Here is a 23,987-nt window from a genome sequence, read left to right as displayed (position 1 = left end):
GAGGCAGCCACCTCCCAAGGGAGACTACATTTAGCAGGCTAAATGGGGACTCCCACTAGCCAGGAGAGGCTTATAGGGGAAAATCCACTGTGGGTGGGGAGATGAGGTAACCAGGGACAGAAGTTCAGAGTTTTAAGCTTCCTGGGGGTCCCAGGTTAGTTTCTGTATTTCACTGACCAGCCTACTTGAATCTAATTGTCTCCTAAAGTGGCTTTAAGTGGTACTTGAGATAATGGGCTTCTCCTAGATCAGTCTATTTGTCACCTCCCCTCAAGAAGCAGACACCCAAATTCATTTGGGTAAAAGGTCAAGGGTCTTGCCTTCCTTATCAGTATCTAAACATATCTAAACAGGACTCCCATCTATAAATCCTATAAATAAAAAATAAGTCAGAAAGTCTCCACTTGAAAACTTCCAATGTCCACTTGCCTCTTGAGACAACACATTCCATTTTGGACAGCTCTAATCATCAGGAAGTTTTTCCCTACAAGTTAAAAATCTGTTTCTCTGTAACCTTTATTTAACATTTCTAGTCCTGGTTCTCTCCCACTCTCAAGTCTGCTCCAGACTAAGCCTCCCCAGCTCCTTCACCAAGTCCTCACATATCACAGCCTCCCATACTCTCAGTATCCTGACTGTCCTCCTCTAGACATCCTCCAGTCTGTCAATATTCTTAAACTGTGATTCCAGGACTGACCACAACACTCCAGATGCTATACAAATCTAAAAATGTCTATAAACAGTTGCTTACAAATTAAAACAACAATGTATAGGACATAAAACAAGAAAGCATTGTTATACTATATTCAATGTTAGGACAGAAAAACAACCCCCTCAACAAAATTCAATTATTGATTCATATTTCTAAAGACAGCTGTCATTAAATCTAGAATATTGGTGGGCTGGTTTCTTAAAAGCATTTTAGATCAAGGATCATGGACTAAGGCAGGCAATAGGACATTGGTGCTCCAAATGTCATCTTACCAGCATGTATCTGATCCATCCCACTCCTCAATTTGCCATAACCATAGGTCAAAGGTACCCTTTGGTAATTGGATGGAGAAGAAGGAGGAGAACTAATTGGTGACATTGTGGGAGACATCGTGTCCTGTTGCAAAAGAACCAAAAATAGGATTTAGTAGTGACAACTGACAAAACAGAACATTCCAGTTTGCAGCTAAGATGTGTAACAGAGAAATAATGAAATGACTTAGCTAGTATTACAAATGGGAAACTGTCTTTTAAAATGAAAAGGAGTTTGATATAAATATATGCTGTTTTAAACATCTGCCAGAAAGCAAAGACTTGCCAGGAGGTAGTTAGACTATTCAAATGAGGCTATACCTCTTAATCATATGATATTTTTCTTTGGAAAATGAAAAGTCATTAATCACATGAAACTGTAATCATAGAACTCAATTTGAATTTTCTCCTGGATAAGTTCAATTTTTACTTATTGATAAAGATTTCTACAAAGTCTACTCTAAAGACTCTGTGGATGAAATTCTTATATTTATAGACATCAACAAAATCAAATTCACAAAGCACCTTCAACCCACTAAACTTGAAGTTCATAAAAACACCTGCCATGCTAGTTGGCTTATATAGGACAAGTTAGCTTACACAATTTTGTTTTCTGCCTTGAGATTCATAAATTATTTTAAGCAATGTGGAGTGTAGGAAAGCATGTTGTAGGAAAGCATTTACATCAATGCATAAACATGAATTATTATTAGGAAAGGAGGGGAAAAAGAGACAGATTCAGAAAAACATAGAGAAAGACAGAGAGAGCTAATAGAAGGGTGCTCCTTTTTTACATCCCCACCAGAAAGATAGTGGGAGTGAGGATTCAAACATTAATTTAGAGTTGGAATGACCCTCAGAAGCCATCTAGTCCAATCTATCCCTGCAATGACCAAAATGGTAAAATTTATCTTCATGCTCTCAGTAAAGATGGGAAAGAGGACGATGAATGAAAAATGTTGTATAAATTGACAAAGTCGCTCCATCAGTTGATTTTGTTAGCTGTTTTCTTAAAAGGGGACAGGATGGTGTACTGGGAAATGGCAATAGTGTCTAGAACAAAACATCATTAAATTTTAAGAAATAAAAATAAATTCTATGACTTCACCCTCCTGCAGAGTTGATAATGAAGGATCTATGGGTTCTTTGCTTTACCTCCAACACCTACCATTGGGCAGCTAGGTGGCAGAGTGGATAGAGTGCTGGACCTGGAGTCAGAAAGACTCATCTTCCTGGGTTCAAATATGGCCTCAGACACTTACTACCTGTATGACTCTGGACAAGTCACTTAACCCTGTTTGCTTCGGTTTCCTCATCTATAAAATGAGCTGGAGAAGGAAATGGCAAAGCACTCCAGTATCTTTGCCAAGAAAACCCCAAATGAGGTCACGAAGAGTGAGAAACAACTGAAAGACAACAAACCTACCAATATCATTTATGTGAATTTTTGTTCATAATTCTCCTGGGGAGATTTCATCCCAGGTATAAAATGGGGTCTCTTAAATGGGTGGGAGGATAGAGATTGGGAAGAAAGGGAGAGGCCAGAGTTGCCTTTCTATACAACTAATTCTAGGGCAATAGAAGCTGTGATGGTGGCAGGGCATTGCTGTAGAATCTCCCTGAAGATAAAGAGTAGGCTAGCACATTCTTTGGTATGGGGAATTTGTACTTCTGCCTGGGCAAGCCAGCTCCTTCTCTGCAATTCATCTTCTGAGAGAGTGGCCTAGGGCACTAGCAGATCAAATGGCTTACCCACTTCATCACATAACCAGACTGTGTCAGTAAGGACATGAACCCAGGCCATCTTGATTCCAAGGCCATATGTCATGATGCCTCTCATACTCTTTTATATTAGATAGATAAATAGATACATAGATATATAAATATATATATCTATATTAGCACACGTATACATACATTACATCTTAAGAATATATATTAGGAATACATATGCAATATATATTAGGAATGACTTTCTAATTTCATGCAATTCTCTGTGTGTGTGCATGTGTGTGTGTGTGTGTGTGATATATTATATATAATATATGAATAGGCAGCTAAGTGGCTCACCGGCACAGGGGACAGAATACTGGGTCTGAAGTCAGGAAAACTTACCTTTGTGAGTTCAAATCTAGCCTCAGACACTTACTAGCTGTGTGACCCTGGGCAAGACACTTAACCCTGTTAACCTCAGTTTCCTCATCTGGAAAATGAACTGGAGAAGGAAACGACAAACCATTCCAGAATCTCTGTCGAGAAAACCCCAAATGGGGTCACAAAGAGTCAGACATGACTAAAATGATTCACTAACAATGTAATATATAAGCAGATATATAGATACACATATACATATATACATATATATGTATTGCATGTGTGTGTGTGTATGTGTGTGCATGTATCTATCCTTAAATAGATTTTTTTTACCTGTTTCTCCCCATCATCCACTCTCTTGAAGGAATTCTTTTCCATGGTTACATATGGAATCTGACACTTCATTCCATGAAACTCCACTGGATTGCTGTATCTTATTTCGCTGTCATTTTTCAGTGCCATAAATCGAGGCAGAGGCAATTCTTTAGGAACAGAACCAGATAACCTCAAGTGAGACAATGTTAAGAACTCATTGAAAAGGGGCATTCAACGTCTCAAAAATGAATCATCTTAGAGGGAAAACTCCAAAACTTCGAAAAATAAATTCAAACCTATGATTTTCTTCCAGAAAGAGGAATATTATGAGGTCATCATAGAAATATGTTATGATTACATGAAGAGTATTTTCTGTGACATTTTTAAAATTGCAGTTGCTTCTTCACAGAACAAATTCAGCTTTCAGAACAGCCTCCCACTTCATCCCTTAGTTCAACACTATGGCTTGAGATATGGTCCTATACAGATCTAACCACTGGCACATTTTTATAACACAGTCACCTTAGGAATGATAATCCCATGCAATTCTGTCTCTATGTGTATGAATTTTTTTATTCTAAAAATGTGTTAACCATTAACAAAAACAAACATTTAAATAAACAAATAAGAATGGATCAAGTCCAGTCAGGAAGACTGAAGTTCAAAGTCTACACCTGATTTGTGCTGTCTGTGTGACCATGGATATGTCACTTGAACTCAATGAGCCTCAGTTTCCTCATCCGAAAAAGAAGCACAATAACAGTGCTGGTACTCATCCTCACAGGACAGTCATGAGCCCAGAATGAGATAATACATATAAAAAAGATTTTGTAAATGATAAAGTGCTACATAAATGCCAACTGTTAACATCATCATCCATAAGCCCTGAGGCTCCAAATTCATCTGGTGCAATTCTGCAGGGAATCTTCATTCTGTACTTTCCATCTTGCTCTCATAACTCAAAGATGAAAATGATATAGTTATCTAAATCAATCCAAAGCCCATAGAGTTTCCACTGTCAAAATCATTGGCTACAGCCCTCATTTCTTTACACACAATCTACAAGAGACTATTTTGTTATAACTATGTGTCTTTCAAAAATACAAAATAGCTCTGGAAAAGCTCATAATACTCATGTACACTCTTGGTTCTTGGCAGAGTGAATCATACTCTCTCCCAAATCAGTGCAACAATCATATGACACAAAGAAATCTAAAATGGATGTAATATTAGAGATTACCCATAATCATTTGCATCTGTATCATTGTTAAAGACAAGACAAATAAATGTCACTTTGCCCTCCACCAGTTTTCCCTTCCAAAAACGCAGCTGCATCTCCAATGATTGGTGCTGTGAGAAAGCCAGAAAACATCTCAGTGAGAGAAAACAGGATGCAGGCAGCCCAAGGGTAAATAGATTCCCTGGTTTTCTACCATCCATATCAGGTCTCTTTCCAGTTACTACACCCATAGGAGGTATGCATCTCTATCTCACTTGATCCAGAGGAGCCAGCAACAAACAATCCCTGGGTAAATCATCACCCAAGAACCCAAAGGAAATACTCCCATGAGTATCCTAAATAGGATACAAACAAGAGTAACCAACCTGATATGACACTGACCTTCCTTATAGAGAAGAAAGAAGCCATTTCCAAATGTTTCCTTACCAACCAGCAACACTTAAAAACTCATGACAGTTAGGTGCTTAAAAAAAAAAAAGCCAGTATCTCAGAAGGCCAGCACATAAAAAGAAATTCTAGGTTTCTGCTTTCAGAAGGGGCTTTGCCTCAGTCTAATTTGTAACGAAGTGGCTCAGGGTATACTAACTACAGAAGATCCTCTGAATCTAATCTAGTTCTCCTCCTGGATTAAAACACTTTCTAAAAATTCCTTTAAAAAGGTATCTATACTCACTGTCTCCATGTCCACTCCTCTCCCTCTTGTTAGCCCTTTGCAAATCTGACTTAATCATTCTACTGAAATTGTTCTCTCCAAATGTACCAGTGATCCTTTAATTGCTCGATCTGCTGTTCTCTCAATCATATTTTCTTTTTTTAATTTATTTTGTGTTACATTTTAAGTTCCAAACTATCTCCCTCTCTCCTCAGTCCATACTAAAGGCCATTGTTTGACACAGATTGACAGACAGATGCATGTGCACGCATGCGTGCCTATGTACGACACAGTTATCTGCCTGCCCCCAACACACACACACACACACACACACACACACACACCCCAAAAAATACTATGAATACTTCTATTTATCAGTTCTTTCTCTGAAGTGGATGGCTTTCTCTGATACTGGTCCTCCTGGATACTGTCTCCTCTAGGTTTTCATGACATTGGCCCTCTCCTGGTTCTCTTCCTATCTGTCTTACCACTCCTCAGTCACTTTTGCCAGATCATCATCCATATCCTGCCCCTTTAATGTGGGCATTCACCAAGGTTCTGTCTTAAGAATCTCTTCTCTCCTGATATTTGAACTCATCCGCTCCCTTGGGTTTAATTATTATCCCTATGCAGACAACTCTCAGATCTAAATGTACCGCCCCATAAGCTCTCTTGAGATCCAGTCTCACATTATAAATTGTCTACTGAATATTTTGACCGGAATGCTGTATAGGCATCTCAAAATCAAAATATCTTTTTTAAAAAAAATTATCACCTTTTCTCTAAAGTCCTTCTGACTCCAAGGCCAGTACTCTATCCACTGTGCCACCTAACTGCCCCTCTTAGCAATATTCTTGACTCATTCTCTCCTACCCTATATACCCAAATGATTGACAAGTCTTATCCATTCTATATCCACAACCTCTCATGCATCCAACTCCTTCTTTCTACTCATGCAGCTACCATCATAGTTCAGGCCCTCATTACTCCTCACCTGTAGTATTCCAACAGTCTTTTAACTGATCCCTCTTACAGCTTTATCCTTCCCCTCTCCAGTTCATCTTCCACATAGCTGCCAAAGATATCCTTAAAGCACATATCTGACTATGCCAAAAAAAAAACTCCATTATCTCCCTGTTACCTCTAGAATCAAAGATTTTGAGTTGAAAGGTATTTCAGAGGTCAACGAATCTAATTCTCTCACTTTACTGATGAGGAAACTCAAGTGCAAAGAAGCTGTAACTTGCCCAGGATCACACAGCTAGTTAGTGGCTGACACTGGATTTATACTCCATCTGCTCCACTGACAGGCCACTGCATGACAGAGCCTCCAAATAACATCAAACACCAATTCCTTTGTTTGACATTTAAACTTTTTCATTATCTGGCTCCAACCAATATTTCCCATTTTATTAGAAGCTACTGGTGGCCTCGAGTCAGGAAGATCTCACTTCAAATGTGGCCTCATATAACTTGCTAGTTGTTGTGAGGATCAAATGAGATATTTGCAAAGCACTTAGCACAGCATCTGGCACTCAGTAGGTGATTAATAAGTGCTTGTCCTTTTCCCTTGCTTGTTTCCCTTCCAACTTTAAGTCAATGACTCCATGGGCTGTCCTATTATATTTGGCATTACCTCATTTGATCCTCACAACAACCAGGAGAAAACCTGGAGAGGAGAGAGTATCAAGAAGGACAGTAAATGATCAACAATGTCAAAGGCTGCAGAGAGGTTAAGGAGAATGAGAATTGAGAAAAGGCCTCTGGATTGAGCAAGTAAGAGATAGTTAGTAACTTCAGAGGGAAGAATTTCAGTGTAATGATAAAGTCAGATGCCAGATTGTAAGAGATTGAGAAGGGAATTAGAAGAGAAAAGGTGGAAGCTCCTATTGTAGACAGCCTTTTCAAGGTTAGCTCCAAAGGGCAGAAAAGACACAGTACAAGTTGGCAGGGATGGAAGGATCAGATGAGAGTTTTTCCAGAATGGGTAAGACCTGGGCATGTTTGTAGGCCTTAGGAAAGGAGCCAGTACACAGGGAGAGATTGTCACAGAGTGGAAGTGACAGAGGGTGCAATTGTTGGAGGAGACGGGATGAATGGGATTGCTTGAGCAGATAGAGGGGTTAGCCTTGGTAAAGAATGAGGCCACTTCATCATGTGAAACAGGGGTGAAGGTGGAGAAAGTTGCAGAAGGCACTTGAGTGATAAGAGATGAGGAACAGGGGGAAAGAGGGAACTTGTAGCTAATGCCCTCATTTTTTCCTTTAAAATGTGATGCACAGCTCTCAGCTGAGAGAACATGGGAGGTTTGAGAAAGAATGAAAAGGTTTAGAAGAACTGCTATGGAGGGTGGGAGAGTGAGCTGATAAAGTGTAGAAGGATTGCCACTGAACTAAGTGTGAACAAGGCCTAGCTACTTCTATTGGATTGTAGGCTAAGTGTGAAAATTCCTTTTCAATGTGGAATTCCTTATAAGTCACTAGATGAAATGGAGTAACATTGAATAGGAGGTGTATTTGGATTTGTTGAAGAGACTTGGCCATGCTCTATAGGTTTTGTATAGGATAGCAAACTCATCTGGAACCAGGAAGAGAGGAGACAGCCATTCTAGTCAAGCCTAGAAGGAATCCCTTTGGGGATGGAGGGAGTAGAAGACTCCACCTTTACCTCAGTCTCCTTCCACTGGCTGAAGGGGACCTCGTAAAGACAAAGGATTTGGATTTTCCCATTGACACCGTAGTCATAGCAGTACCCCCAGAACAGATGACACAGAGTCTGCTTTGGGAGCCAAACTAGACACACAGAAGAAAAGCTAATTTAGGACTTTACAAGAAGCCCATCAAAAACTATACCTTAGGTGAAAACTTGAGGCTCTAGCAAAAAGGACTCCCAGTAGCTGAGAGTCAATCCTTTATCAAACTTGAGCCCATTTTCCCCTGGAATACATTTTCCTGACAAAGGGTAGTACAGATTTTTGGGAGGAGCATTTATAACAATAGTTTTTACTATACTCCCTCGGTAAGTACCCCTTTTCTAACAAATATTTAACTCTGACTAATTGATATTAACACAGGTTGGGGTTCATGAAATAGCCCCACAGGACTAGTTTTCAACATTCATTTCCATAAGATTTTTTTTTTTTAATATGAGGCAACTGGGGTTAAGTGACTTGTCCAGAGTCACACAGCTAGTGAGTGTTATATGTCTGATGCTGCATTTGAACTCAGGTCCTCCTGACTCTAGGGCCAGTGCTTCAACCACTGTGCCACCTAGCTGACCCAGGACTATTTCTAGGACCCAGAGGAGAATAAGAAGTCCTTAGCTGTCTTCTGAGGAAACAGTCTGCCAGTGTGAGAGTAAGCTAGAAAAGTATCTCCAAAACATGTACAACAATTTTACTGAGCAAAAATCTACCTCCTTCCTACTTTACTACTGATTCTGCACAATGGGGCCAGGCAGAAGCTAAAACATTCACAGAGATGATTTATGTAATAGTCCCAAAGTTTATCAAGCAAATCTGATTTTTTCAATTATCCAAATGTTTTTGCAATACAGATTACGTTTAGTAAATAGGAAGGCCTCGCATGCATAACCAAGTACAAAAGGTCCCATAAAATACATGAATCATCCATGACTATGGGTAGGTGTATTTGAAGTCACCACTGCCCTTCACAGAGGGTTCAATCAGAGGGTGTTTGTTACTGGACTGGAAAGATCTCTGTTCTGTTGAACAAAGATTAGGGTAATAGCTTAATAACAATCAACAAGCCATATGATTCAAAGTGGCAGCTCCAGACCTGGCCCACACTTGCCCTCACTGCTCTTTAGAACAGAAGCAAAAGCTGAATGCAAATAACTCTTCAGAGAGCTTTACCTATGACATTTAGGCCTAAAATCATAATAGCACCTATCTCCAAGGGTTGTTGTGAGGATCAAACAAGATAATAATATTCTTACATCTTAGCCAGTCAAATACCAAGTATTTACTAAGGACCTACTATTTGCCAGGCATTGTGCTAAGCACATAAATAATGAACAATGGAGAGGGAATTGTTTTAATGGCTCAAATTATAAAATGCCTAATGATACCCACTGATTCAGTCTCAGGGAGTCATTATCAATTTAGACTCTTACATGTACATTATCTCCTTCATACCATCAATCAGTCAGTCAATAAACATTTATTAAGCACCTATTTATTCGCCAGGTACTGTGCAAAGTGCTAGGAATACAAAAAAGAGGCAAAAGGCAGACCCTACCAAAGAGCTTACAATCTAACATGGGAAACAACATGAAAATGAACATATACAAAGCAATCTATATACAGGATAAATAGGAAATAATTAAATGAGGGAAGATACTAGAATGAAGAGAAGTCAGGAAAAGCTTCCTGTAGAAAATGAAATAAATAGCACTTAGTGAGGAGAAACTTACTTTATAGCCATCATGCAGATAATGAATACTCACTAGCTTGTGATGAAAGCTACACATTGACTGCAGATACCATCTATAACTAGCTTCTCCAACCCTATCTAATTATTTTTGGTCAGGTGGAAGTCACCAGAGATCAATGACAAACCCTACAATTTCTTGGGCCTCACTCGAGTGTGTGTGTGTGTGTGTGTGTGTGTGTGTGTGTGTGTGTAAGTAGTGCAGTGGATAGAGCACCAAGCCTGAAATCGGAAAGACCTGAGTTCAACTAGTCTCACACACTTTCTAGCTGTGTGACCCTGGGCAAGTCATTTAACCCTCTTTGCCTCAGTTTCCTCATCTGTAAAACGAACTAGAGAAGGAAATGGTAAACTATTCTAGTATCTCTGCCAAGTAAACCCCAAATGGAATAGAAAAGAGTCAGACATGACTGAAAAGCAACAACAATAGACTATGTAGATATAGTTGATAGGTCAGCCTTGGAGTCAGGAAGACAATATCAAAGTCTATGTCTGAAACATACTGATTATGAGAAAATGGACAAGTCCCTTAACCTCTCAGCATCCCACACAACTGTCTTAAAACTACAAATCACAGATGAGTTGTTGCTCTGCGTCTGTGGCAAGAATTTCAACAATGGGATATCATTGAAATCACAGGTCCAGGACAAAAAAAAAAATACATGTTTCTATTTGAAGACATACATAGATAAACAAAAAAGATGACAGACAGGCAGATAGATGTTTTGAAAATTTATGTATAGAGGAAAAATACATACATAAGGGGACAGCTAGGTGGCACAGTGGATAGAGTATGCGGTCTGGGGTCTGGAGTCAGGAAGACTCATCTTCTAGAGTTCAAATCTGGCCTCAGACACTTAGCTGTGTGACCCTGGGCAAGTCACTTTAACCCTGTTTGCCTCAGTTTCCTCATCTGTAAAATGAGCAGGAAAAGGAAATGGCAAACCACTTCAGTATCTAAGATAGACATGACTATACAACAATAACAATACTCTATAACTTTGGACCTTTAAAAAAAAATACAGGGTATCCCAAAAATCTTAGCACCATTTTTGCAGTGGAAAATGGGAATTAGCACCTGAGGAGCTAGGTTTAAATTCTCCACTACTTGCTACCTGTGTGACCTTGAACTGCCTTCTTCATTTCCTAGAGGTGAAGGGAAAGACTGGTGTCTCTGAAGTGCTTTGCTATGATAGATCCCAAAAGGAGGAAGTCGGCAAACAAAGGCATAAATAGAATAGACCTACCTAAAAGACACTAAAAAAAAAGTTCTCAGAAAGTGAGAGAAACCTCTCCTGGGTAATGAGATTTACAGTGTGAAACACTTACCACATTTAATACTCTCTACTCGTACTGGGAGGCCAGATTGTGCTGCAGCAATTAATTTCAGGGCAACATAAAATTGTGTTAGACCAAAATAACCCACACGTTTTGCACCACACAGTTCTGTGATCTGAAAAAGAATAAAGAGAGAACACTGAGAATCATATTTCTTTTTTTAAAAATTCCCCCACATATTTACTTTTAAGAAACCTTAAGCTACAAACACCTTAAAGCATCTATGAATATATCCTAAATTGTTTATTCTCCTATGAACAGTAGGTTTCTAAATTAGGTGATTATTTTAGATTCTACCTACCCATAAAATAATAATAACTATTAAGACACAATAGAGATTTCTCCCTTTTTTTCTAAGGACACAGAGGCAGAATAATGGCAACATAGAATAGCTGCTATCCATCCTGATGAATACAGTTGACTCTTCAGGGGGTAGTGTCTTCCAATACAAATTATCTGGAAAGTTATTAGGAATAAAGGAATTGGTGATTACCACTATGTGTGAGTTATACAGTCCTTGAAAACACTAAACAACATTGAAAAAAAAAAAGTTTTCCTTGATTAGAAAGCTTTCCAGGGCAGCTAGGTGGCACAGTGGATAGAGCACCGGCCCTGAAATCAGGAGGACCTAAGCTCAAAACCGGCCTCAGACCAAACACTTGACACTTACTAGCTGTGTGACCCTGGGAAAGTCACTTAACCCCAATTGCCTAACAAAAAAAAAAAGAGAGAGAGAGCTTTCCAGGTAGAAGGCAAATCATAAAATTGTACATCTTTTATTTCTTCAGGAAAAAAAATGGGGGGAGGACTAGAGAGAAGGAAGGCAGCAAGGAGACAAAGTGGATAGAGCTCTGAGCTTGGAATCAGGAAGACTCATTTTCCTGAATTCAAATGTGGCCTCAGACACTTACTAGCTGTGTGACTCTGGGCAAGTCATGTACTCCTGTTTGCCTCAGTTTCCTCATCTGTAAAATGAGCTAGAGAAGGAAATGGCAAACCACTCTAGTATCTCTGCCAAGAAAACCCCAAATGAGATCACATCAGATATGACTGAACAACAAGAGAGAGGGAGAGAAAAAGAGGCATATACATAGATAGGTTTTAACCTTTAGCAATCCCAGTGACAGAAAGGAAGTCGTTATGCCCATTGTGATAGCCTGAGACCCAGCAATCATTACAGGCAATTGTGTAATGCAAGTTAACCATTTCCCACTGACTAAATTTTAGTAGAGATCTCCAAACAGACTTTGATCAGGACTTCAGGTGAGTTCAGGGAAAAAAAATTCCCAAAACATATGAATCTATTTGAAAAACTCAATATAATTGCCCAGCATGGCATATCATAAAAATAAGTTATTCAATGTACCTAGCACAAGGAGATGATTTACAAGATAGAGACGATGCTCACTTACCATTCTCCCCAGAAAATGGTTCAAGTCACAGAACAGTTACTAAAGATCCAAGCAAGGTAACAATGTAACATAGATAGTTTGGTTCTTTATGTCTTTTATAAATATTATAGTGGGAAAAGCACAGGCTTGAGTCAGAGAACTGGGATCAAATCTAGACTGTGGCATTTACTAACCTATCAGGCCTTAAATAAGTCACTTAACCTCTTTGGGCCTCAGTTTCCTCATCTGTAAAATGAAGGGGTTGAACTGGATGGTCTCTGCAATCCCTTTTAGCTCTAAAATTATGATCCTATGAGCCTCTAGACTCTCTGTTTCTGTACCGTTATCCCTCCTTCAGTGGCCCTCCCAGCTCCAGGTCTAAAGCCTATCATCTCTCCACCTTCGCCCCTTAATCACAATTCACTCCCAAGGTAGGGCTTGATGAACTCAACAACACTAATATAAATCACACAACCCATAAAGCTTAAGGCGTTTTCTTGATTCCAAATATATATCTATATGTGTATACATGTATGTATGTATATGTGTATGTGTGTGTGTGTGTGTGTGTGTGTGTGTGTGTGTATTGCTAGGCAATGGGGTTAAGTGAATATATTTTCTTTTTAAACAAAGAAACAAAGCCTTAAACAAAAGGGATAAATCTCCTCTAAAGGTAAGAATTTGGGGTATCAGTGAACTGGAAGGGAAAGTATCTTGTGGGCAGGTCTGGGGTGGGAATGGGGAGGGTTGCAATAACCCTGAAATATGCCACTACTAATAATGGATTATGTACCTTTTCATCTGAATCAAAATACAGGACCTCTTTTTAAGAAAAGTACCAGATATCATGTCCTATCGGATCAAGTCTAATTAAATGGTGAAGGGGGATCTTACATTCATCAAATGGAGAAAATAGGATCAATTTGCAGAGAAGCAAATTTCAGCCTCTCAAACAAAATAACATTGGAATGGGCTGAGGAGTAGAGTGGGTATTCACCCAGAGAATGAATGATTGTCTGGAATGCTACAGAAGAGATGCTTGCTTAAGATAATGAGGGTGAGCTATCTTATCAGTTCTGGAAATAACTAAGTAAGATAAATGGGTCAGGAGATTAGGGTGATAGTCTAAATGATTTCAGGAAAAAAAATGGGGGGAGGACTAAAGAGAAGGAGGGCAGCAAGGAGAAAAAGTGGATAGAGCTCTGAGGTTGGAATCAGGAAGACTCGTGTTCCTGAATTCAAAAGATCAAAAGATCTTTACCAACTCTGAAATCCCAAGACTCTAGACTTAAAGCCCTTTCAACTCCCTTTGTTATCTACAAGAGATTTTTTTTTTAATTCCCATAGATTTCTTTTTTTTATTTTTAATTTAAGGAATAAAACAAGCATTTCCATAACATAGTATAATAAAAAAAATGATTTCACATAAAACTGCAAATCTATTATGTACAATTTGCTATTCCTTTTAAATATACAATAAAGTTATCATGTAAATTTGTTTTTCCTTCTTCCCCACTCCCACCCCCAGAGAAGGCTACCAATAGACACAAGTGTGTGTGTGTGTGTGTGTGTGTGTGTGTGTGTGTGTGTGTGTGTGTATGTGTAAAACCATTCTATACAAGAAAATCCCAAATGAGGTCACGGAGAGTCAGACATGACTGAATTGACTGAAAACAAGGCCATATAATAATAATGATAGCTAGCATTTATATAGTACTTCAAGGTTTGCAAAATACTCTACATGCAATGTAAAATTCAGACTGTTTATGACCCCATTTGGTGTTTTCTTGGCAAAGATGCTAGAGTAGTCTGCCATTTCCTTCTTGAGCTCATTTTACCTTCTCCCCCCTCCCCCCAAATTCAAGCTTTCTGGATCAAAACCAGCTAAGAAAATCAATAAAGGCATCTAGGTGTTTGAATTGAGAGCAGCACTCCACTGGATGAAATGATAGAAATCACTGCAGAACTAGAGAAACTTAAGACATTTTATTCTCCAGATATTTTGCACAAATGGAATTTACAAGTAGAAAATTCAGTTGCTTTCTATTTACAATGAGAACCACTGAAACTTGGGATGTATAAAAAAGGTTCTAAAAATCAACACAATAAAAAAACACACACAAAAGAGGTGAAGATGACTCCAAGAGAAAAGCCAAAAAGGAATTGACATTTCTGAAGTTTCCAGGCTCCAAAGAATCCTGGGACTCAGGGATGGAGAGGACCTTAGAGACTGTCTAACCCAACTCCTTCATTTTATAGATGAGGAAACTGAGGCTCAAAGAGTACCCAAGTAATAAATATCAGACTTGAACCTCAATCCTTGGATCCAAAATTCAATGTTCTTTCTAGTAAATCACACAGCCTCCAAATTCAAAAGTTAAGCAACTGGGACAGCTGGGCAGGGCAGTGGATAAAACACTGGCCTGGAGTCAGGAGGATCTGAGTTCAAATCTGGCCTCAGATACTTATTAGGTGTGTGACCTTGGGCAAGTCATTTAACCCACTGCTTCCAAAAACAAAACAAAACAAAACAAAAAAGTTAAGCAATTGATGCTATAGCAGGCCTCCTGTATCTAAAAAATAATTGACTAATTTTGCAAAGAATTCTTTCTTTCTTTCTTTCTTTCTTTCTTTCTTTCTTTCTTTCTTTCATCAAGCCACAGCACCACAGTTGGCTTAAATCATTGGTTGAAAAGTTCTAATGATGGCATCCTATTAAAGGATATGCCTTGTTCAACCCAAGACAACAGTGGCCCCTTTTAGCAGGTGGTATTTTTGTAATTGTTCCTTGATGATGATCCAAGTTGAAGAACTTTTCCTGACAAAAATACAAGGGAGGGTGAAATGTTCCAGTTTTCTCCTCCTGCCTAAACTTCAAGAGCTCTGACCTCTCCAACACCCCAACACTCCAACACCCCTTTGCAAATGGAGCAAATTGCCAATACTCCACTGGAACCTAAGGCCCTGAGTTTGTTTTCTCAGGTGGAGAGCCAGGGGTGCAAAGCCAAGGAAGAGATGGAGCTAAATGAGCTTACAGATGTGCTTGTCAGAGTGCTGGATAGGGACCAGTGAAATTGGAGGAATGGTAAAGGAGCAACTTGAATAAAGAGTGTGGAGAGTATGGATTACTCAAAATAGCTTTCCTCCCACCTACCTTTGGGAGAGTGAGCTGCCATGCTCAGACCATCTAAATACACATCAACTTGTAGGGCTTTTTGATCCTCTCCCAAAAATGCCACTGTCTTTCCAATCAGAAACCCAATCTTTTTTTTTTAATCTGAGTGATGAACGGAATTGTTCAAGCTGTAGAATGAAAACACCCACCCATATTTCCTCATTTCAAAAAAATGGATTTTAATTTATTTTCATGCAGCATGAAGTTGAAAAAAAAAAAAGCACCAGATCTGTAGTCAAAAGAACAAAGTTCAGTCTTGACTCTAATAATTACTAACCATTCCACCATGTCAATGAATGTCAATGAATCACTCTGAGCCTCAGTTTTCTTATCTGTAAAATGGAGATGATATGCAATTATTATGATGAGGAATGTGCAAAGTTCTATCTGAAGATCTTGGTGATGAAGATTGAGGAAATTCTGCCATAGCACTCAACATTAAGTTTCATATACTCTGCTTTTTTTGTTGTTGTTCAAATAACTGTTTCTTTGTGGTGATACTCTCTCTTTGTACATATATGAAATATGTGGCAGCAAACTTTTCAGAAGCAAGCCAAACACCTCTAACATAATATATTCCTAGCACCAGTCTTCTCTTTTGCAACTAGAAAAGCACCAATTATGTGACTTCCCAGGGACAGAGGAAAGAAAGTCCTACCTCCACCCTCTTCCCTGGCCTTCTGCCTGGTGGCATAAGAATACCCCCACTGTTCTAGCAGAGCTACATCACTTCCCTGTGTTCCCAGCTGGCTATTCCCAAGGGAGCTGGTGAGCATGTTCCAGAGAATAATAGTGGGATAAACTCTCCAGTTCCATCCCTCCTTCATCTTCACTCTATTGCATGGTTTGCCTCTTTTTTTCTACTAAGTCTGTAAGGGGTGTTCATGGCAGACTAGCACCTCTGGTATGTGGGCTCACTGAGCCCACTTTTCAGGGCTGCTCATCCACCTTTGGTGTGTACCTGGCACTCAGCTCTCAGCTGTGGCTCCAAGAAGCTGTAGCAGGCATAGCAGCCACACCCTGGTAAAACTGTCTCAGTAGACGGACAAAACCAGGTCGAGACTAACCAACAGGACTGAAACCGGTCAACGAGTTAGTGGGGTATCTACCCCAAGCATGTGAAGACTTCCCCTGGCAGAATGGGAGGATGAGAACAATTTGTTCCAATGGCAATGAAGGCAGCTGAAACAGGTGCTTCAAAGCACTTAGAGCTTAGTCAGACATCAAAGATGCCAAGATCACCCACTGCAGCCTGGACCATCGCCATTCATCCTGACTTTTGTATTGCCACTAGAATTTGATGACTCTAGAAGAGAGGGATGCTGATGACTCTGTGCAACTCTATCTCATTTAAATCCAATTCACAAGCAAGCCAAGACATTCCCCCATTATATCATTGGTCCTCTTTGAAAATGAAGGACAAACAACAAGAAGAGTCAAGGAGAAAATGGAGTCAGGGGTTGGCCCAGGACAAAGGGATGAGACAAGAAGGCGATCTGAAATCTAAACAAGGTTGGCAAAAGGCAATATAGAAAAAACAATGGATTGGGATTCAGGACGATTCAGTTCTAACCTTGACCAAGCCTTATTAAAAAGTATGGTTTGTGGGCATCTGGAAAAGGAAGTACTGCTCACAAAGAGCTAGAAGGACTTTAACAAGAAGAGATCATACCAGACTAACCTCATTTCCTTTTTTGACAGGGTTATAAGGCTTACTTGAATGTATGTTCCTACTGGAGCTGTTTTCACTTCATTTATTTATTTATTTTTGTTGTTGCATCCCCTGCACCTGACACAATGCCTGGCACAGAGTGGTCACTTACCAAATAGAAATGAATTATGCCCCAGGCCAGATGGCCTTTCAGAGATGCTTATTTAAAAGAAGTAAACATATTCCTTCCGCCCCTTTCTCCTTGCATATCACACACTCAAATACAAAAACACATGAGAACATTAATTACATTTTTAGAGTTTTACCATTGCTCAATAAAAAAAAGATACCAGAAGATAGACCAATACTATTGATGATCCTTTCTCGTCCATTCATACTTCCAACCAAGCAAAAGAACCCTCCTGCCCGCAGTGGCACACAGCCATTTGAAGATGAATAAATGAATGAACAAATGAATGAATGAAAATGAATGAATGAATGAAAGAAAACTTACTAACCATCCTAAGTGCCTGGCACTGTGTTAAGTACTAGGAATCCAAACACAAAAAGCAAGACAATCTCTGCCCTCAAGGAGTTGATATTCTAATAAGGAATGACAAAAAGAGGTATTTGGGGTCTAGAAAGTCTTAGGGATAACAAGCATAGGGCAATTAATTGACTTGTTCTTTCCAGGAATGGTAGGGTTAATTTGATCATTATTCCCAGAGCTAATGGAAGATAAAGAGGAAGTTTAACAAGCAGGAGGTATTATGATTAGTATTAGAGCTGGAAGCTAGGAGGTATAACATGAGAGTAGACTTCATATTTCGTTGTCTAGTTCCAAATACCATCACATGCGAGACATGCAATGCTTAGCACTTATTTTAAAACATGGTCCCTGCAAATATATACAAGAAATTCCCAAAGAGTGAGAACTATTGCAAACAAATTTCGCAAATTAATAAATTGGTGGAGGGAGGGAAGATGACAGACCAAGATTTAAAAAAAAATTTAAATCAGTGATTGTCTGACAAAATGTACTTTTCATTTACTTTACAAATTACAGTTCAACTCTATTCACCACACATGCAAGTGAAACACCAGCACCTTGTAAAAATTAAGGAATTCTCCAGAATAACTTTATTGCACCTTGACTTTAAACCAAAATAGTCAAGATTTATATGGAATTTAAAAAGTTGGGCTGGTAAAAATTTAAGGTTGCACTTTGCTATATGCTAACACTGATAATTGTATCTAAAATGAACAGGAATCAAAGGTCAGTCTTTTTCCTTTTGCTAGCAATGACATAGAAAAATTGATTCCAAAAGTATAAAACATTCAAATTAAAATTGCTGTGGATATCAAAGCCAAAGAATTAACAAAAACTGATACCTAGTAAGATATAGTGATGACTATAACAGGAAACTACCATATTTAACACATACATATGTAAATATTATAACAGGAATATAGCGTAAAATTCCCAAAGTAATTTTAAGAAATAGGAGAGAGAAGCTAAAAAGGTGCCTTGTTTCTATATACAAATGTCACTTAATAAGAGTTGTTTAATCATAGCGGAAATGTTGCATAATTGATAGAATGGTGGCCACCATGCCAGGAAGACCCAGATTCAAGTCCTGCTTCTGACAAATATTTGCTGTGTGACTCTGGGCAAGTCACTGAATTCCTCAATCAGTCAATAAACAGTGATTGTTGTTGTTGTTGTTCAGTCATGCCCAACTCTTCATGACGCCACTTGGGGGTTTCTTGGCAAAGATACTGAAGTGGTTTGCCATTTCCTTCTCCAGCTCATTTTACAAATGAGGGATCTGAGGCAAATAAGGTTAAGTGACTTGCCCAGGGTCACACAGCTAGTGTGTGTCTGAGGCCAGATTAGAAGTCACGAAGATAAACTCTTCCTGACTCTAAGCCCAGCACTCTATCCGCTGTGCTACCTAGCTGCCCTAAACATTTATTAAGCACCTAATATGTACCAAGCACTATACTAAGTGATAGGGATGCAAAAAAAAAAGGCAAAAGACAAACCCTGTTCTTAAGGAACACAGTCTGCTTTAGGCATCCTTTCATTACTGTAAGTTGCAAGAAAAGAGCAGACCTGAACTGGTAGGAGTTTCCTCCCCTGAGAGCTTCCTTTACCAATGAAATCATAGGTTCAATCCCAATAGATATAGTAATCATAAAATGATTTACCAAACAGGGATTATAGTAATTTTTCAGTCTTAGTTCCCCTATTTTCATCATAATAATTGCCCATTATCTCCATTTTACACATGAGAAAACTGAGGCTCAAAGATATTCAATGGCTTGCTAAAGGTCACATGGCTAGTAATTATTAGAGTCAGAATTGAACTATTCAATAAAATAAAATGTACCCATATTGAACAGACATAAGACAATTTGTAACCACATTAGAATTAAAGGCAAGAAAAGTCAAACTTTTGATGAGATACCCATGAAGCTAGTTAGTGTCTATGTGTTTTTTAGCATATGACTTTAGTCACTCACTGATTCATATTGGAATATAGATGTTGTCAAGTTACTAAACATTCATCCCACCACATACCAATCTATAGACTGCTGACCTTTGAGGAAAGGTCTTAGGTCTTAGATAAAAGCCAGCTGAAGGGGAGAGAGGCCAGCTGGATTGCCTCACAAGGATTAGCGGACAGATGATCTTTGTAGGGACCAATGATAAGCACCAGAGTGAAGGCTAAAAAGGGTAAAAAGTTTCAAGACAGGTTGTTGTTCAGTCACTTCAGACTCTTGGTGACCTCACTTGGGTTTTCTTGGAAAGGATACTGAAGTGGTTTGCCCATCTCCTTCTCCAGCTCATTTTACAGAAGTGGAAACTGAGGCAAACAGGCTCATACATTCTAGTAAGTGTATAAGGCCAGATTTGAATTCAGGTCTTCCTAACTCCAAGCTACACTCTATCCACTGCTCTACCCATTCAATACAGGAGTTAAGAATTAAAGTTCAAGACAAGGTTCAAAAATCAGCAAAATGAGCATGGGTAAGGTAGATAATAAGGACAGCCCCAGAAGTGTCAGGGTCGGAACCAGTAGATGTTACTTTATCTATAAAATGAGTTTATCTCTAACATACCCTCTAGTTCTAAGATTCAATCAGTCTATGAGTTAAACAAATCAGTATCAGAGAGAATCAAAAACCAGCAAAAAATAAAATCCAAAATAGTACCTAGGCTAGGATAAAACAACAACAAAAAGTACGTAATATAGGTCACAATGCAGGGATATCACAAGCAGGTTGATACTGAATCAATAACTAGATCATTAAGGACAAGGCTAGGTTTTACACTTTTTATCCCAAAATGACTGGCATAACATTGGATTTTGGGTCAGTGCTTAATAAATACTTGTTGGTGCCTGAATAAGGTGTGCTCTTTCATTCATTCTCTCTCTTTCTCTCTATCTCTCTTACTATTCATCCCATGTCTTTCTCTCCCTCCCTACCTTCCTCTCTCCCCCCTTCATGCCTCCCCTTCCAGGGAAAGCTGACCCATAGTTGGAGGGCAAGTGAGGGCTTCATAAGAGGTACAAAGGCTGGGCTGGCAGCCCACTCTGCTCTATCAGTCCAAAGTCCACCCTCTCAAACACGGCTTATTAACCAGACTCTAACAGGAAATAGCTTCCTGGGCAATGAAGTCATATTGCTACCCACCAAGACCCAACCTATCAGTAAACTAAGTTCTCATTTAGTCAATAATAAAAATAGCTAACATTCACACAGCATTTTAAGATTTGCAAATTCCTTTACAAATAGTATTTCATTTCATTCCTTGGGAAATGGGCCCTATTCTCCTCTCTCTTCACTATCTCCAATTTATCCTGTATAGCTTATTTGTACATAGTTGATTTCATGTTGGCTCCCTTGTTAGATCATGAGTTCCTTTGAGTAGGAATGTCTTGCTTTTCTTTGTATCCCCAGAACTTAGCACAATGTCTGGCACATAGTAGGTGCTTAATATTTGTTGACTGTTTCTTGGTAACTTTAGCAGCTTCCATGGATTTAATGATCATATATATGAAGATGACTCTTATCTACACATCCAGCCCCAGCCTCTCTCCTGAGCTTCAGTCTCACATCACCAACTGCTGACTGAATATTTTAAACTGGGTATCCCAGAGATTGCAAAATAGGTAGTGTGGAATAATGCAAAGTCAGAGAACCTGGGTTCAAATATAGCCTCTAGCACTTACTGTCTTTGTGACCTTTGAGCAAGTTACTTAACTTCCTTGGGCCTCAGTTTTCTCATTTGTAAAAAAAAAAAAAAAAGTTTAACTAGATGACCTTTGAGGTCCCTTCAAGCTCTAGTTCTATGATCCAATGATTTCAAAATCAATGCATGCAAAACAGAACTCACTATTTTTCCTTCAAATCTACCCCACTTCCAAATTTCCCTGTGTCTGTTGAAGGCACCACCATTTTTCCAGTTTCCATGGGTTAACCTCAGCATTATCCTCAACTCTCCACTCTCACTTACCCCAATGCCAAATCTTTCCTTCATCTGTCATATCTGTCTCCTTCTTTCTGTTCACAGGATTACCACTTTAGTTCAGGCCTTCATTACTACTCATCTAGGTTATTACAACAGCCTCCTTATTGGTCAGTCTCACATCTGTCTCCACTCCATTCAGTCCTCCACACAGCTGTAAAGCAAATTTTTTTAAGGCCATGTCATTCCCCCTATTCAATAAATTTGAGTGGTTCTGGAATACATATGAATTCTTCTACTTAGTTTTTAAATTCCCTCATAACCTGGCCCTAACCTATCTTTCTGACTTCATTGGACATTACTCCCCCTCCTATACTCCAGCCAAACTGAGATTCTTGCTATACACAAGGCAGTCTACTGCCTACCTCTAGAAGTTCCATGGGACTGAACAGAAACCCAATGCTGGCAATACAGCACCTCTTCACTTCTGCCTCAAAGATTCCCTCTCTCCTTCAAGATACAGTTCAGACATCACCTTCTACAAACAAGAAGTCTTCCTGATGCCATCCCCTGCTAGTGCCCTCCTAACTACCTTGTATTTATTTGTCATTTGTGCTTTATATTTATGCTGTATAAATGTATATGTACTTGTTATTTCCCCATTACAATGCAAGGTCTTTGTTAATAGGGTTTATTTTTTTATATTTGTCTGCCCAGCACCAAGCACAGTGTCCAGCACATACCACTAACTTAATAAAAGATAGTTTCCTTCCTTCTTTGTTAATTGATAGATCCTTAACAATTATCCTGTAAGGTACTTATTATCCCATTTTACAGATATGTAAACTGAGGCTCAGAGAAGGTTACACCTATTTTAAACTCAAAGAAAATTACCACCTTATAATCATCAGAGAGTAGAACCAGATCCAATTAGAAAAAGTCAAAGGGTAACAAATTTTTTAAAAGTTAAGTGACTTGCAATAACAGCCATACTGTGCGATGACTAACTTTCTTAGACTTGGCTCTTCTCAGCAATTCAAGGATCTAAGACAACTCCAAAAGACTCATGATGGAAAATGCTATCCACATCCAGAGAAAGAACTATGGAGTCTGAATGCAGATGGAAGCATACTATTTGATCTCTTTTTTTCTTTTCTTGCTTTGTTCTGTCTCTTCTTCCTTGTGGTTCCTCCCATTGATTCAAATACTTCTTTACAACACAACTAATGTGAAAATGTTTAATATGAATGCATAGGTAGAGCCTATATCAGATTGTATGCGATCTTGGAGAGGGGGGTCGGGTAGAAGGAGGAGAAAATTGAAAACTCACAAGTCTATGGAAGTGAATGTTGAAAACTAAAAATAAAATAATTTAAAAAATTTTTTGAATGTTAAGTGACTTGCCAAAGATCATACTAGTATTAAGTGTCAGAAATGGGACCTAGCCTTCTGATAAGACAGCTAAGTTGAGCAGTGGATAGAGTACTAGGCCTGGAATCAGGAAGTTTCCCCTTCTCAAGTTCAAATCCAGCCTCAAACACTTACTAGGCAAGTCACTTAATCCTGCTTGCCTCAGTTTCCTCATCTGTAAAATTAGCTGGGAAAGGAAATGTTAAACCACTCTAGTATCTTTGCCAAGAAAACTCCTAATGGGGTCACAAAGAATAGCACATGACTATAACAACTGAACAACAACAACAAAAAGCCTTCTGATACCAAGTGCAGAAAAGTGAGCACTATGTCACTGGTGTCAAACTCAAATGAATCCCTTCAGTGTGCATATCAACTTAGAAAACCACAAATTAACATTCTTTTTGTTGTATTTTTATTTATATTGTTAAGATTTCCCAATTACATTTAACCTGGTTCAGGCTATCCTTAGGGAGTTTTAGACCAAGAGTTTGACATCTCTACAATGCACCACAATGCCAGTCACAGAAGAAAGACACTAACTTCTTTCTCAGTCGTACTCTAGTTTTGATTTTTGTTGTTGTACCCTGAGGACCTAGCACAGCGCCTGGCACTGTAAGTATAGATTCATTCGATGAAAAGTACAAGAATTTTAAGAGCAAATCCAGGTTATTAACATAAAACTCTTTGAAAGAAAAAAAACCCCATACATTTCACCTCCCTCCAACACCTCTCCATAAGCAGTTATACAAAATATAAATGTAAACTTT

At 38.9% G+C, this 23,987-nt stretch overlaps 1 protein-coding gene across 5 annotated transcripts in view; it reads right to left on the bottom strand.

Annotated features, from left to right (window-relative positions):
* Positions 1-23,987, bottom strand: part of REPS2 (RALBP1 associated Eps domain containing 2) — a 256,055-nt gene that overhangs the window by 168,841 nt on the left and 63,227 nt on the right. For all 5 annotated transcript variants that reach the window (XM_027835347.1, XM_027835349.1, XM_027835351.1 and 2 more), the window contains exons 2-4: positions 11,105-11,228; positions 3,451-3,599; positions 985-1,108 (exon numbers count right to left, since the gene is read on the bottom strand). In XM_027835347.1, the coding sequence (XP_027691148.1) occupies positions 985-1,108; positions 3,451-3,599; positions 11,105-11,228 (397 nt within the window). The remainder of the gene's footprint in view (positions 1-984; positions 1,109-3,450; positions 3,600-11,104; positions 11,229-23,987) is intronic.

The sequence above is a fragment of the Vombatus ursinus genome, unplaced genomic scaffold, assembly GCF_900497805.2.
Source record: "Vombatus ursinus unplaced genomic scaffold, bare-nosed wombat genome assembly UNPS02014814.1, whole genome shotgun sequence".
Taxonomy (NCBI): domain Eukaryota; kingdom Metazoa; phylum Chordata; class Mammalia; order Diprotodontia; family Vombatidae; genus Vombatus; species Vombatus ursinus.
Note: the sequence above shows the minus strand (reverse complement) of the source record. Positions and strands in the feature narration are given on the sequence as shown.